Source organism: Mus caroli, chromosome 2 (genome assembly GCF_900094665.2).
Source record: "Mus caroli chromosome 2, CAROLI_EIJ_v1.1, whole genome shotgun sequence".
NCBI lineage: Eukaryota > Metazoa > Chordata > Mammalia > Rodentia > Muridae > Mus > Mus caroli.
Genome location: NC_034571.1, coordinates 15,641,668 through 15,656,312, shown reverse-complemented (window position 1 = coordinate 15,656,312; position 14,645 = coordinate 15,641,668). Strand labels below are relative to the sequence as shown.

Sequence of the window (14,645 nt, the reverse complement as noted above, 5' to 3'; positions counted from 1 at the left end):
GATACAATTTGCAAAACGCCATGCCCCAGTACAGGGGAACTCCAGGGCCAAGAAGTGGGAGTGAGTGTTTATTGGGACCGGGGGGGGGGGGGGGGCGGGGAGGGTATAGGGAACATTCACGATCACATTTGAAATGTAAATAAAGAAAATATCTAATAAAAAAAGCCTATTTATGATTTCTGGGATTGTAGATATCCAAGCACTTTCCCCTGTGTATATATAAAAGGCAGCTTTATGCATTTCTGCACTTCAGAACTTCTTGAGGTGCTCCTGACCATAAGGTGAGCCATGGTGGTGCATGTGCGCTCTCCAATTGCTTTCTTCCTGTGTGATCGGCAGTCACAGGAAAAGCCCGTAGATGCATGTTCCTTGTGGCCTCAGGTTGATGCCACACCTTATTTTGTCTAACCAAGCTAACAGTCTTCATCGGATAGTCTCATGCCAAAAGATATAGACTGAGTGACCGGAGGTGCGCAGGAACCACTCTGTGGGTCCATCCATTCCACTGCCCCACTCCTCCCTGCTTGATGAATGCTTCTTGTTCAATGCAACTCTGTGCACTGGTGACCTAATTGATGGATTTATCATTCTGCTTTGACACTGGATTGTTCAAAGAGTCCTCCCTGCCTCTTCTTGAGGTTAAATCAGCAAAAAATAACAGGCAAGCTGCTCAGAACGCAGTGTTAGTCTTGGTTCCTTCTTTTACAACTGTGCATTTTACTCCATTATGGCAGCTGGATAGAAATTCTGACCCAAGCCAGGGCCGGGTGAAGCAGGATGCTACCTATGATTTCTGGTTGAGGCAGATCTGTCAGTGACTTTAATACCTGCTCTAACTTCATCAGACCTGTTTCGATTGTATTAACTTTTGGACAGGGCCTCACTTTGTAGTCCCAGCTGGGCTAGAATTCATTATGTTAGCCAGGCCAAAGTCACTGCAATTCCTCTGCCTCCACCTCCCCTGTACTGACAGTACAAGTGGGCACTGCTCTGTCAGGCTTGACTGCTTTCTCAACTACATATGCTGGTTTTACCATTTAATTCATTCTTGACCTTCCACCTCTTTACAGCACCATCTACCTGGGGTGGCTCTGATTGACCCAAGGTGCTGCTTTCTGAGGTTGCCTGACACCTGGCACAGGGTCTCTGGTGGATGTTCTGGGGCTGACAACAGTCACTGCGTCTGCTATGTGTTCTCAACGAATTAAATATAAACTGGCAGGAGACAGAGGGGGCGGCAGCTGTGTTTTGACTGAAAAAAGGAGGTCCAGTAAAGTAATTTCAATGTCTATTTGAATCACCTTAGCTTGGCACAGACACACAGCTCAGTAACTTCCAGAAGAGGAGGAAGGGGAAGGAGGAGGAAGTGGAAAAGAAGAAGCAGGGAAAGAAAAAGCAGGAAAGGGGAAAAGGGAAACAGGGAAGGGAGAGGGGGAGGAGAAGGAGAAGGAGAAACAGAAAAAGGAGGAGGAGAAGGAGGTTGTGGAAGGGAGCTCTGTCTCCCACAGCAAGTTTCCGCAGCCAGAATTCTGGTGACCCCATCAATTCATCTGCTGTGAGCACAGTGGTTCCAGGGGTGTGAAAGTCACAGGAAGACATGCATTCCAAGGAGCATCCATTGTTGCTGTTAGACATGCCAAGGATGCTGTAACTGGGCAGTGTGGAGGTGCGATTGTTTACAGATTAGCCTGGAGGCAAGACTCCTTAGGGTCCAGAGGCTACTTGCTCATCTCTATCCACATTTTCTAGGACACGTGTGGGAAGCGGAGTTATAGCTGTGAAAGATGTTGATTCTTCCAAGAAAATGAGATTTTGCCAAGCAGCCAGGGATGCCATGTGTTAGCTCCATCATCAAATAACAAAGCAATTAATTCAAATAATGGCTTTTAAAAAATCCAATGCATGGAATCATTATACCATCATAGGTCGTCACACCAGATATGCATTCTGGATTTGTCATCCTTAATCATTACAGCAGAGAGCCAGGTATTTTCTAGAACCCTGAGGGCAGCAGCACTCTCCTCACTGGGCAAGCAAATGGCCTGTGTCCTCCTAGCACCAACCACACCCAGGCTATAGGGAGGTCCCAGAGAACCTCTCAATTAACACACACACTTGAAAATATTCCTTTAAAAATTTTATTTGTTTTCTAATTTTGTGTGTGTCTCCCTGTGCAGGAGGTGGCCATAGGCCATAGACCTTCCTTAATCTGGAGTTATAGGCAGTATGAACCACCTAGTGTAGGTACCGGAAATGAAATTCTGGTCCTCTGCAAGAGCAGTATGTACTCTTAACTACTGAGTCATCCCTCCATCTTCTAATACTTAGTAATTTAGAGTCACAAAATCCTCAACCCATAAAATGCCATTTCTATTTCCTGAGCTGAGAATTTTCACCAACAATTAGGAGAGTTTCTCAAGAAATAAATGTTAGATTATAGATGAATGGGCAAAAAGAGAAATAAAGAAAAAAAACAAATAGAAAAACAGTCATTGAAAATCTAAATATCTGTGCATATCATTCAATTATCTAGAAAAACTGTTGGTTGGGGACAGGAAAAGAAGAATCCATGCTGTACCCAGGAGAGGCCTCGGCAAGGGACAAAGTGATAAACTCGACCACATTCTGTAACTTGGAGACTCCGGTTTGTGTCTGGTTGGATTCATTCTCCATTAAGGGTATCATTGATTTTTTTTTTTTTGTAGTTACAAAGTTGTTGGCTCCATATATTTTTTGAAGCTTTTTCCTAAGTTACAAAGTTTGTGATTAAAAAACTACCCTGAAACACAGAGTTGTGCCTTGTGCCTGAACAGATACCTCCTGTTCACAGCCATAGACTGCCTCTGTTGGCCTGAGTCTGACAAACTGCTGTTCTAAAAGCCACAAGACCATTTTTGCTGGTACTATAATGCCACATTTCTAAATATATAAAAATATTTGAATCTGATTCAAAGGTAAATACAACTTTTTTTTAATACAATCAATAGTCAGTTTTTTAAAAGACAGTTTATCAAAACACTACTGTGAGTTTCATCCACTAGGGAATTGATATCGAAGCCTTAACTGACATGTGTGCAGGCACACACCACCACTAATTCCAGCTCCAGGAGCTCCATCGCCCTCTTCTGGCCGTCACAGACTATTGCACTCACATGCAGGTGCAACATTCAACAAACACATCTTTAAAAAAATATGAAATCACTAGTTACACTGTACTCCCCCCTTTTTTTGCTAATATTAAAGTTGGCTTAAATAAAACTTAGACAAATCCCTTAAAATTAAACTTGAAAGATGGAGAGTTTGTTCATTTTGAAGCATTGTTACTCACTGTTAGAAGCCAGAATACCAAAGATCATCATAGCATTTCTTCTTACAATTTTGTCTTCGTGGGTGAGCAGTTTGGTCAAAGGCTCCACAGCTCCAAGTTCAAGGAGGGTTGCTTTATTCTCCTCACCTGACACCATGGGTAAAACAAGACCATGCATGAATATGAATACCTTTGGTGCAGGGAGCTTTGACCTGTGCCACTTCACTCTCGTTTGCCCTTTATATCCCTCTTCAATTTCAGAAAAACCTGCAGGCTCCGGCCCCCAGTGTATTCACTGCTCTTTCGTCCCTTGACGTTCATAGGCTCATCCTCAGCTCTGAACTCACAACAGGCCAGCTCAGAGCGGTGTCCTAATATTGTCACAGCATCCCAGACATCCTTATGCTTCTCTGTATATAAAATTTGTGGGTTTTAAAAATGTTTTATTTGTATAAGTGTTTTGCTGCATATATGTCTGTGCTCTCTCTCTCTCTCTCTCTCTCTCTCTCTCTCTCTNTGTGTGTGTGTGTGTGTGTGTGTGTGTGTGTGTGTGTACAGTGCCTGCAGAAGTCATAAGAGGGCACAAACCCTGGAATTAGAGTTATAGGCAGTGGTGAACCACCAGATGTGTGTTCTGGGAACTGGGTCCAAGTCCTCTATAACTGCAGCAAGTGCTCTTGACTGCTGAACTAGCCCTTTGATCATGCTTTTATTCATTAAAAAAGGTGTATTATTTTCCTGTGGATACTTTAATCGACTCCACAAAGTCTGTGTCTGAAAACAGTGAAGTTTTTATCTTTGGGTCAGAAAGGTAGAAATCTGAAATAGACTTCCACAGGTAAAAGCCAAGTGGATGTCAAAGTGATCTATGTTTCTCCCGAAAGCTCCATGAGAGGCCATTTCTCTCCATGGTCTTTCTTGGGGTGGGGTGAGAATGGAACCCAGGACCTCATGAAAGCTGAGCAAATGCTAAACCACTGGACTGTACTCCAGTCTGTGTCCTGTTTCTTCTCAGCATCTCTCGGCTTGAGGGCACCTTCCTCCCTCACAGTCACCAACCACGCATTTCTGGCCTGTTTGCCCACCACATCTCTGGCTCTGAGCCTCCTGCCCACTCCTTTCAGCAGTCAGGATCTCAGAGACTGTGTTGCCCTCACCTGGAAATCATCTCATCTCAAAGTCGGTTAATTGGCAACTTTTATGCCTGGAACCTTATTTTTCCTAGCCAGGTAACAGCCTATATCTACAGCTTCTGAAGGTCTAGTGTTGATATTTTTGATGTATTTTTCTGCCTATTTCATAGAATAGGATTCCTTGACTAATTTTTTTCAGAGTTAAACAAATTGTGGGATCTTGGCATGAAACTCAGTTGTTGGATTTAAGTTGCTGGGGTTTGGTTTTTGTTTTTGTTTTTGTTTTTTTTGTTTTTTAAACAAATTCCATACATCCAAGAGGCATACATTCCTCGTTTTCTCTTTTTACCAGGTCATGGCTTCGGCTTGCTCTTTATAATAGTTTTCTGTTCCTTTCATTTCTTCTTAGATACCTATTATGTTTATTACTGACTTGGGGTTAATCCTTCCTTTATCATTGCCCTTTCTTTAAAAGAAAGCTGAAGCTACTGGTTTGGAACTTTTAAAAAAGTGTGTCTGTGTGTGTGTGTGTGTGTGTGTGTGTGTGTGTGTGTGTTATATGTGTGGTGTGTGTGTATGTGTGTGTGTGGTATATGTGTGGTGTGTGTGTATGTGTGTGTATGTGTATGTGTGTGCGTGCGTGTGGTATGTGTGTGTGGTGTGTGTGTGTGTGTGGTGTGTGTGTGTGGTGTGTGTGTGTGTACAAGTGTGTGTGAGTGTGTGTGTGTGTGGTGTGTGTGAGTGTGTGTGTATGTATGTGTGTGTGGTGTGTGAGTGGTGTGTGTGCTGTGTGTGTGTCTGTGTGTGTATATGTGTGTGTGGTATGTGTAGGTGTGTATGTGTGTGCATGTGTGTGGTGTGTGTGTACATGTGTGTGTGAGTGTGTGTGCATGTGGTGTGTGTGTGTATGGACGTGTGTGTGTGCATATATGCAAGTATGTGTGCGGTGTATGGTGTGTGTGTGTGTGTGTGTGTGTTTAGCATTTGAGGGCATGCACTTGAATAGAAGAGAGAGACACATGGCTTTTACATGGGCTCCAGGGATTTGAACTCAGTCAGCATTTTAGCCACCCTGACCCTAAACCTTGCTTTCTAACATGGTGTGATACATTTTTATCTAAACACTCATTTAACAGCATTCTACAAAGTTTTATAGATTATTTTGTACTTTTATCCCTCGTTTTCTTTCACTCACGAGCTGCACAGAAGGGTGTTACTTGCTAGAATATTGATTTTATTGATTTCTGATGTAATTTCTCCATGGTATGGAGATACATTTTGAATAGTTTAGAATCCCTCGTTCAGTCTTGATTTGCGCCTCAGAACACAGTTTACTGAGGTGAGTGTGCTGTAAGTTATTCCTGAGAAATAATGCTCACTCCAGACTTCTGTCAATACAGATTAAATTCATAAATACTGATGGTCAAATCTTCCATTTTTTTTTAGACTTACTGTCTATTTATTCTTTCTTTTATCGAGAGAAAGGTCTTGAATCCTCTCTCTGGGGCCATCTGTGGATGCTTGTCTTCCCTTGAATACCAGCGGTATGCATTTGGAGTATTCTCTTATATTTTTGGTTGTGAGCCTAGCCTTTAACAGCTGAGCCATCTCTCCAGCCCTGTTCTCTATTCAGTCCATGGAAGATTTTCTGCAGCCTTTAAATTTTTGACCTCTTTATCATAATGAAATGACCTCTGGCTCCTTTTACTATTTATTTTTCTTATATTAATATAATCACTCCATGTTTATATTGATTAGTCCTTTCATGAGATATCTTTTTACCTTTTATTTGCGCCTTAATATTCTAAGGATCTTTCTTCAAGGCAGCATACAGTTTGGGTTTGGTTTTTAATTGAATACAACTATCTGTCCCTGTTGATCATTTAAATTTTATTTGAATGGAATTTTATTCAGCTGTAAAGGAAGATGAAATTACAAAATTAGCATGAAAATGGGCGGTAAAGCTGAGGAAATTAGGAAGGGCCAATGAGCCTGGGCAAAGGAGGCTGGGAGGGAAAAGGAGGGGGGTAGAAGAACAAAGTGGAAATGGAGAATACCCGGGGTGAAAGGGTCCAGTGGGGAAGGGAGCAGGGAGGTAGGGGTGGGGCCGCCTTCAGTTTAACTCTTATATCAACATTGTACATGTGGATATTTGTCTTATACTTTGGGTATGATCCAACGCAAGTTTATCTAACTGCTCTTTTTGCTTCTATGGCATTTCAGAGCACCTGGTATGTATATTATATATATGGTACTATACAGAAACGAGATAGAAAGATAACACCAAAAGAACAAACCTTTCAGAGCAAACTTATAGATGGCTTCGCAGGCTTTGGCTAAGATGTCTTCCTCTGGAGACTTGAGCATCAGCACCACAGTGGCTGCCTTTTTGCTTTCAATTGTGAGTGGGTCGAACTGAAGAAGAAAAAGGAAAAGTAATTAGGTTCATGTAACTGTCACATCAAAATTAACAGTGGCTTAAAATTTAAAGACGCTGCAGCCTTACAAAAGGATGTGGCCACTGCCCTGTAGGTATGCTGCAAAGTTCCTGTTCAAAAAGGAAATCACTGGGGCTGGAGAGAGGGCTCAGTGGTTAAGGGCACTGGCTGCTCTTCCGGAGGACCCAGGCTCAGTTTCCAGCACCCTCATAGTGACTTACAACTTCTGTAACTCCAGTTTCCAGGGGATCTGATGTTTTTTTTCTGGCCTTTGGGGGTGTTGCATGTATGTGATATACCAACATCCATGTAGGAGAAACACATGTACACATAAAGTAAAACTGAAGGAAAAGTCTTAAAAACTACTGACAGAGAAACAACTTTCAGCACTGACAGCCCTCTAATTCCTAGAGAGCAGTGGAAGGGAAAGAAAGACTTTTCATCTACAGATCCAGTTTCTCAGTTTGTCTCAGACAAGTTGCTGAAGCATTTAGAATGCCAGTTCCTTGTTCTGCATTCTAGTGATAATAGTATTTATCTGAATAGTATTTATCTGAAAGCAAGGATTGGAGAGGTTATGATGAAGCACTTGGCCCATTATCTAGGACATCACAGATGCTCACTAAAATAAACATATATTATTATCATTCTAAGTCAATACACAAGAATCCTTGAGTATATTGGGTGCCCTGTCCAAGAGTGAATATGTCCATTCCAACGATGGACTCTTAATGGAAAAGTCTGAATTACGTATGCTAAACAAGAACAAAGATGAAAGAACAGAAAGAGAAATATAACAAGTACAAACTCGAGTAAGTTCCAGAAAAGGACAATAGTGGCATAGTGTGGAGGAAATGTGTAGGACTCTGAGACCCGTGTCATGCTGAATCTGGACAAGTTTTGTGTGGCTAAAACAAGCTAGACCAAACTCACAGCTCTGGGGTTTTCTGTGGGCCAAGACTAAACAAATCGTGACACTGTTTTCTTTCATTTCCAGAGCTCAGATTCCACAGTGTTGTCCAGATTGGCCTTGAACTCCCAAACTGAAGCAACCCTTCTGCCTCAGTCTCCAAAGAAGCTAAGTCAGACTGTACAGCACTCAATCTAAATTAGTATTTGAATACTTTAAAAATCGCATCTTATAAACAGGTGACTAACTTGTGAGAACGTCTTTGTAACTGTGGTCTTTGAAGAAGGAGAGTACATCAAGACCCGCTGGAACAGAGTGATAAGAAAACATTGCTTACTCACTCCTGCAGGTTTAGTCAACACTCTGATATGTTACTGTGCCTTCCAGTCATCATTAGGAACAAGGTGGGATAGATTATAAGAAGCATAAAGGAAGATGGGGACCAGAGAACTACACTAGACAGAGCAGTTCTGCCGTAGAAACGCCAGTGCTTGGCAGACAGCAGAGGCACTTGGTGTGGTATTTGTTTCTCCTGCAGGGCCTACAGCATTAGAGTAATTTTTTTTTATTATTATTTAAAAAGGTGCTGAGAATAAAACGGTGGCTGTAAAAGAATGCCACACTATTGAATAAATAATGCCGAGTTATAATCACACAGCTCATCTGCTTCCCCACAAGGTCGTCAGTCAGCAGCAAGCTTGTTGTGAAATTACAATGTCACGCTCTATATAAAATGATTGGTGCACCAAGACTACAGACAGAAAGAATGAAAGCAAGGAGAAGGATTCTGGCTAAGCTCTGCTTTGAAAGGCCAGTCTGCTGAGAAATCAGAGGCATACAGAGACAGTCTCCAATCTCTGAAGGGAACACAACCAAGAGAAACCACTCTCTGAAAGAACCTCAGAGGTAGCGATGTTCCTGCTTCCGCCTTTCCAACATGGCACTCCCAGGCCAAGCTTGCGCTCTTGGCTTTGCTTTCCCTTCTTCCTTTTCGAGACAGAATCTCACAGTGTAGCTCCGGTTGGCCTTAAGGTAATGAGGCTCTTTCTGCAGGCTCTGGAGTGCTGATGTTGTAGGAATACACTAGTCTATCTGATTCACATGTGGCTCTGGGAGCACTCGGAGTGGAGCCTAGAGCTCGACACCTCTCTAAGTACCTGAGGTTATCTAATGCTTATTGTTGGGAATGAGTATTCCCCGAGAGTCCTGGTGTCATCACATTCTCCTTGTGCCAGGTAGTGGTCTGGGAAGGTACCCAACGCACAAATGCGCATAAGTAGATGCTGCAGTGGGAATTCAAATCCAGGCAATGTGGCTCTACAGCCTATAGCTTCGGTCACTGCGTATCTGTTTTATACTTAGAAATGTCTTGGAGAGTACTTCCTGTTAGACATTCATTCACCCAACATTTCACAAGAACTCAGCATTTTCTTAAAGCACCACAAGCAACCATTTAGCCACATTTGAGGAGGGAGAAGACAGATCAGTGATTCAAGACATAACTTTCTCTGATTCTGTCTCTTTCATGAGAAAATAGTGTAGATCTACAAACTATGTCTGCACATATCAATACATCCCTGACCAATGAGAAGTTAGGAAAACTTCTGTTTTAACCATATTAATACTTTTGCTGCCTCTATTAGCCCATTTTAATTAATAGATCAACCATGAATGGAAACAAAAGTCATTACCAGCTGTTTCTAGGGAATATATGCCAAGCAAATTACCATTAGTACACTGAGAAAAGCCTGATTCCATCAGCCATTATCTAGTTCTCTTTGACACTTGGTTATCACTTGCAACATATAGGAAAAACTTTAAAAATATTTTTACTGCATTTAATTATTGCATTTTTGGGGGGGTACATGGGACAGCGTGTATGTGTAGGTCAGATGGCAATTTGAGGGAGTCAGTGAATAATATCCATTCTCTCCTTTCACCTTGTGGTTCTTCGGTATCAACCCTGAGACTTGGAGGCAAGCCTCTTTACCTGCCAAGCTATCTTGAGCCCCAGAACAAAGGTGTTTTGTTTTGTTTTGTTTTGTTTTGATATTTTCTTTATTTACATTTCAAAAGCTATCCCCTTTCCTGGTTTCCCACACCCCCGGACGCTCCCTATCCCATCCTCCCTCCTCTGGCTTCTATGAGGGTGTTCCTCCACCCACCCATTCCCACCTCCCCACCCTCAGTTCCCCTACATTGGGGCATCTATCGAGCCTTCATAAGACCAAGGACCTCTCTTCCCATTGATGCATGACAAGGCCATCCTCTGCTACATATGTACCTGGAGCCATGTGTACCTGGAGCCTTTGTTGATGGCTTAGTCCCTGGGAGCTCTTGGGGGCCTGGTTGGTTGATATTGTTGTTCTTTCTGTGTGGTTGCAATTCCCTTCAGCTCCTTTGGTTCTTTCTCTAATTCCTGTATTGGGGACCCCAAGCTCAGTCCAATGGTTGGCTGCAAGCATCCACCTCTGTAATTGAAAGGCTCTGGCAGGGCCTCTCAGGAGACAGCCTTATCAGGCTCCTTTCCACACGCACTTCTTGGCATCCACAATAGTGTCTGGGTTTGGTAACTGTATGTGGATGAATCCCCAGGTGGAACAGTCTCTGCATGGCCTTTCCTTCAGTCTTTGCTCTACATTTTATCTCCATATTTGCTCCTGTGAGTATTTTGTTCTCTTTCTAAGAAGGACTAAAGCATCCACACTTTGGTCTTCCTTCTTCTTGAGCTTCATGTGGTCTGTGAATTGTATTCTGGTTATTTGGAGCTTTTGGGCTAATATCCACTGATCAGTGAGTGTGTACCATGTATGTTCTTTTGCTATTGGGTACCTCACTGAGGATGATATTTTCTAGTTCTATCCATTTGCCTAAGAATTCATCATTTTTAATAGCTGAGTGTGAATGTACCATTGTGTAAATGTATCACATTTTCTGTATATATTCCTCTGTTGAAGGACATCTGGGTTCTTTCCAACTCCTGGATATTATAAATAAGGCTGCTATGAACATAGTGGAACATGTGTCCTCATTACATGTTGGAGCATCTTCTGGGTATATGCCCAGGAGTGATATACCTGGGTCCTCAGGTAGTACTATGTCCAATTTCTGACAACCCGCCAAACTGATTTCCAGAGTGGTTGTACGAGCTGGCAATCCCACCAGCAATGGAGGAGTGTTCCTCTTCTCAGCAGCATCTGCTGTCACCTGAGTTTTTTATCTTAGCCATTCTGACTGGTGTGAGGTGGAATCTCAGGGTTGTTTTGATTTGCATTTCCCTGACTAAGGATATTGAACATTTCTTTAAGTGCTTCTCAACCATTCGATATGTCTCAGATGAAAATAATTTGTTTAGCTCTGTACCCCATTTTTAATAGGGTTATTTGATTTTCTGGAGTTTAAATTCTTGAGTTCTTTATATACATTGGATACTAGTCATCTATCTGAAGTAGGATTGGTAAAGATCTTTTCCCAATCTCTTGGTTGCCTTTTTGTCCTATTGACACTGTCCTTTGCCTTACAAAAGCTTTGCAATTTTATCAGGTCCCATTTGTTTATTGTTGATCTTAGATCATTGGGGTTCTGTTCAGAAAGTTTCCCACTATGCCCATATGTTCTTCCCCACTTTTTCCACTATAAGTTTCAGTGTATCTGGTTTTATGTGGAGGTCCTTGATCCACTTGTACTTGAACTTTGTACAAGGAGAGAGCCGGGCGTGGTGGCGCATGCCTTTAATCCCAGCACTCGGGAGGCAGAGGCAGGTGGATTTCTGAGTCGAGGCCAGCCTGGTCTACAAAGTGAGTGCCAGGACAGCCAGGGCTACACAGAGAAACCCTGTCTTGAGTAACCAAAAAAAAAAAAAAAAAAAAAGAATGAGTCGATTTCCATTTTTCTACATGTTACCAGTTGAGCCAGCACCATTTGTTTAAAATGCTATCTTTTCTCCACTGGATAGTTGTAGCACTTTTGTAACCATATCAAGTAACAATATGTGTGTGGGTTTATTTCTGGGTCTTCAGTTCTATTCCATTGATCTTCCTGCTTGTCTCTGTACCAATACCATACAGTTTTATCACTATTGGTCTGTAGTACAGCTTGAGGTTAGGATACTGATTACCCCAGAAGTTCTTTTACTGTTGAGAATAGTTTTCGCTATTCTGGGTTTTTTGTTATTCCAAACGAATCTGCAAATTGCTCTTTCTAACTTTATGAAGAACTGAGTTGGAATCTTGATGGGGATTGCATTGTAGATTGCTTTCAGCAGTATAGCCATTTTTACTATATTAATCCTACCAATCCATGAGCATGGGAGATCTTTCCATCTTCTGAGATCTTGGATTTCTTTCTTCAGAGACTTGAAGTTTTTGTCATACAGATCTTTCACTTGCTTGGTTAGAGTCACACCAAGGTATTTTATATTATTTGTGACTATTGTCAAGGGTGTTGTTTCGTAATTTCTTTTTCAGTTTGTTTATCCTTTCAGTAGAGGAAGGCTACTGAATCGTGTGAGTTAATTTTATATACAGCCACTTTGCTGAAGTTGTTTATCAGCTACAGAAGTTCTCTAGTGGAATTTTGGGGTCACTTACGTATATGACAATATCATCTGCAAATTGAGATATTTTGACTTATTCCTTTCCAATTTGTATCCCTTTTACCTCTTTTTGTTGTCTAATTGGTCTAGCTACAACTTCAAGCACTATATTTAATAGAAAGGGAGAGAGTGGGAAGCCTTGTCTAGTCCCTGATTTTAGTGGGATTGCTTCAAGTTTCTCTCCATTTAGTTTGATGTTGGCTACTGGTTTGCTGTATATTGCTTTTACTGTGTTCCAGTATAGGCCTTGAATTCCTGATCTTTCCAAGACTTTTAACATGAAGGGATGCTGAATTTTGTCAAATTCTTTTTCAGCATCTAATGAAATGATCATTTTTTTTTCCTTTGTGTAACCTCCCTACCCTCAGCCTGAAACCTGTTTGCTCAGGTTTCACTGTTAGCAAGAAGAAAGCATGGGGTGGAGCCTGCCGCCCTATTGTTCTGCCACTCCCACTGCTGCTACCTGCTACCTGCCACCTAGCTGTTCTGGAGCCAAACAGGTGGTCACCTGCAATTGGAATCCAGGATTATTTGGCAGGAATGGGCCCCTTCCCCCTTCTTCATAACCCAGTGCACTGAATAGTAAAATTGAGCTTTGATCAGAAGCAGGTTGTCTTAGCTCCGTTCTTTCTCTCGTCCATCTAGTTCCTTTTCTTTCAGCTCGAGTCTGCCATCTCAACCATACCCGTTCCCTGCAAGCCGCTGGACAGCATGCAACACCTTTGAGTTTGTTTATGTAGTAGATTACACTGGTGGATTTTCGTATATTGAATGAAGCCTACTTGATCACGGTGAATGATCATTTTGATGTGTTCTTGGATTCAGTTGGCAAGATTTTTATTGAGTGTTTTTGCACATCAATGTTCATAAGGGAGTTTGGTCTGAAGTTCTCTTTCTTTGTTGGATCTTTGTGTGGTTTAGGTATAAGCATAATTGTGTCTTCATAGAATGAATTGGGTAGAGTTCCTTCTGTTTCTATTTTGTGGAATAGTTTGAAGAGTATTGATATTAGGTCTTCTTTAAAAGTCTGATAAAATTCTCCACTAAACCCTGGGATTTTCTTGTTTGGGACTATTAATGTCTGCTTCTATTTCTTTATAGGTTATGGGATTATTTAGATGGTTTACCTGATCTTGTTTTAACTTTGGCACCTGGTATATCTCTGGAAACTTGTTCATTTTATCCAGGGTTTTCAATTTAGTTGAGTATAAACTTTTGTAATAAGATCTGATGATTTTTTGGATTTCCATGGTTTCCATTGTGTCTCCCTTTTCATTTCTGATTTTATTAATTTGGATACTGTCTCTGTACCCTCTGGTTAGTCTGGCCAAGGGTTTATCTATCTTGTTGATTTTCTCAAAGAACCAGCTCTTGGTTTTGTTGATTCTTGGTATAGTTTTTTTGTTTGTTTGTTTGTTTGTTTCTATTTGGTTGATTTCAGCTCCAAGTTTGATTATTTCCTGCTGTCTATTCCTCTTGGGTGTATTTGCTTCTTTTTGTTCTAGAGCTTTCAGGTGTGTTGTCAAGCTGCTAGTGTAAGCTCTCTCCAGTTTCTTTTTTTATTATTATTAGATATTTTCTTTATTTACATTTCAAATGCTATCCTGAAAGTTCCCTATACCCTCCCCCTGCCCTGCTCCCCTACTCACCCACTCTCACTTCTTGACCCTGGAGTTCTCCTGTACTGGGACATATAAACTTTGCAAGACCTAGGGGCCTTTCTTCCCAATGATGGCTGACTAGACCATCTTGTGCTAAATATACAGCTAGAAACACAAGCTCTGGGAGTACTGGTTAATTCACATTGTTGTTCTACCTATAGGGTTGCAGACCCCTTCAGCTCCTTGGGTACTTTCTCTAGCTCCTCCATTGGGGGCCCTGTGTTCCATCCTATAGATGCCTGTGAGCATCCACTTCTGCATTTGCCAGGCACTGGCATAGCCTCATACGAGACAGCTATATCAGGGTCCTTTCAGCAAAATCTTGCTGGCATATGTAATAGTGTCTGGGTTTGGTGGCTGACTATGGGATGGATCCCCTGGTAGGGTAGTCTCTAGATGGTCCATCCTTTCGTCTTAGCTCCAAACTTGGTCTCTGTAACTCCTTCCATGGTTATTTTGTTCCCTATTCTAATGAGGAATGAAGTATCCACACATTGGTCTTCTTTCTTCTTGATTTTCTTGTGTTTTGCAAATTGTATCTTGGGTATTCTAAGTTTCTGGGCTAATATCCACTCATCAGTGAGTGCTTATCAAGTGACTTC

The 14,645-nt window shown here is 41.7% G+C and overlaps 1 protein-coding gene across 5 annotated transcripts in view; it reads right to left on the bottom strand.

Annotated features, from left to right (window-relative positions):
* Armc3 (armadillo repeat containing 3) overlaps nucleotides 1-14,645 on the bottom strand; it is a 95,073-nt gene that overhangs the window by 68,433 nt on the left and 11,995 nt on the right. For all 5 annotated transcript variants that reach the window (XM_021156446.1, XM_021156445.1, XM_021156447.1 and 2 more), the window contains exons 3-4: nucleotides 6,738-6,855; nucleotides 3,329-3,454 (exon numbers count right to left, since the gene is read on the bottom strand). In XM_021156446.1, the coding sequence (XP_021012105.1) occupies nucleotides 3,329-3,454; nucleotides 6,738-6,855 (244 nt within the window). The remainder of the gene's footprint in view (nucleotides 1-3,328; nucleotides 3,455-6,737; nucleotides 6,856-14,645) is intronic.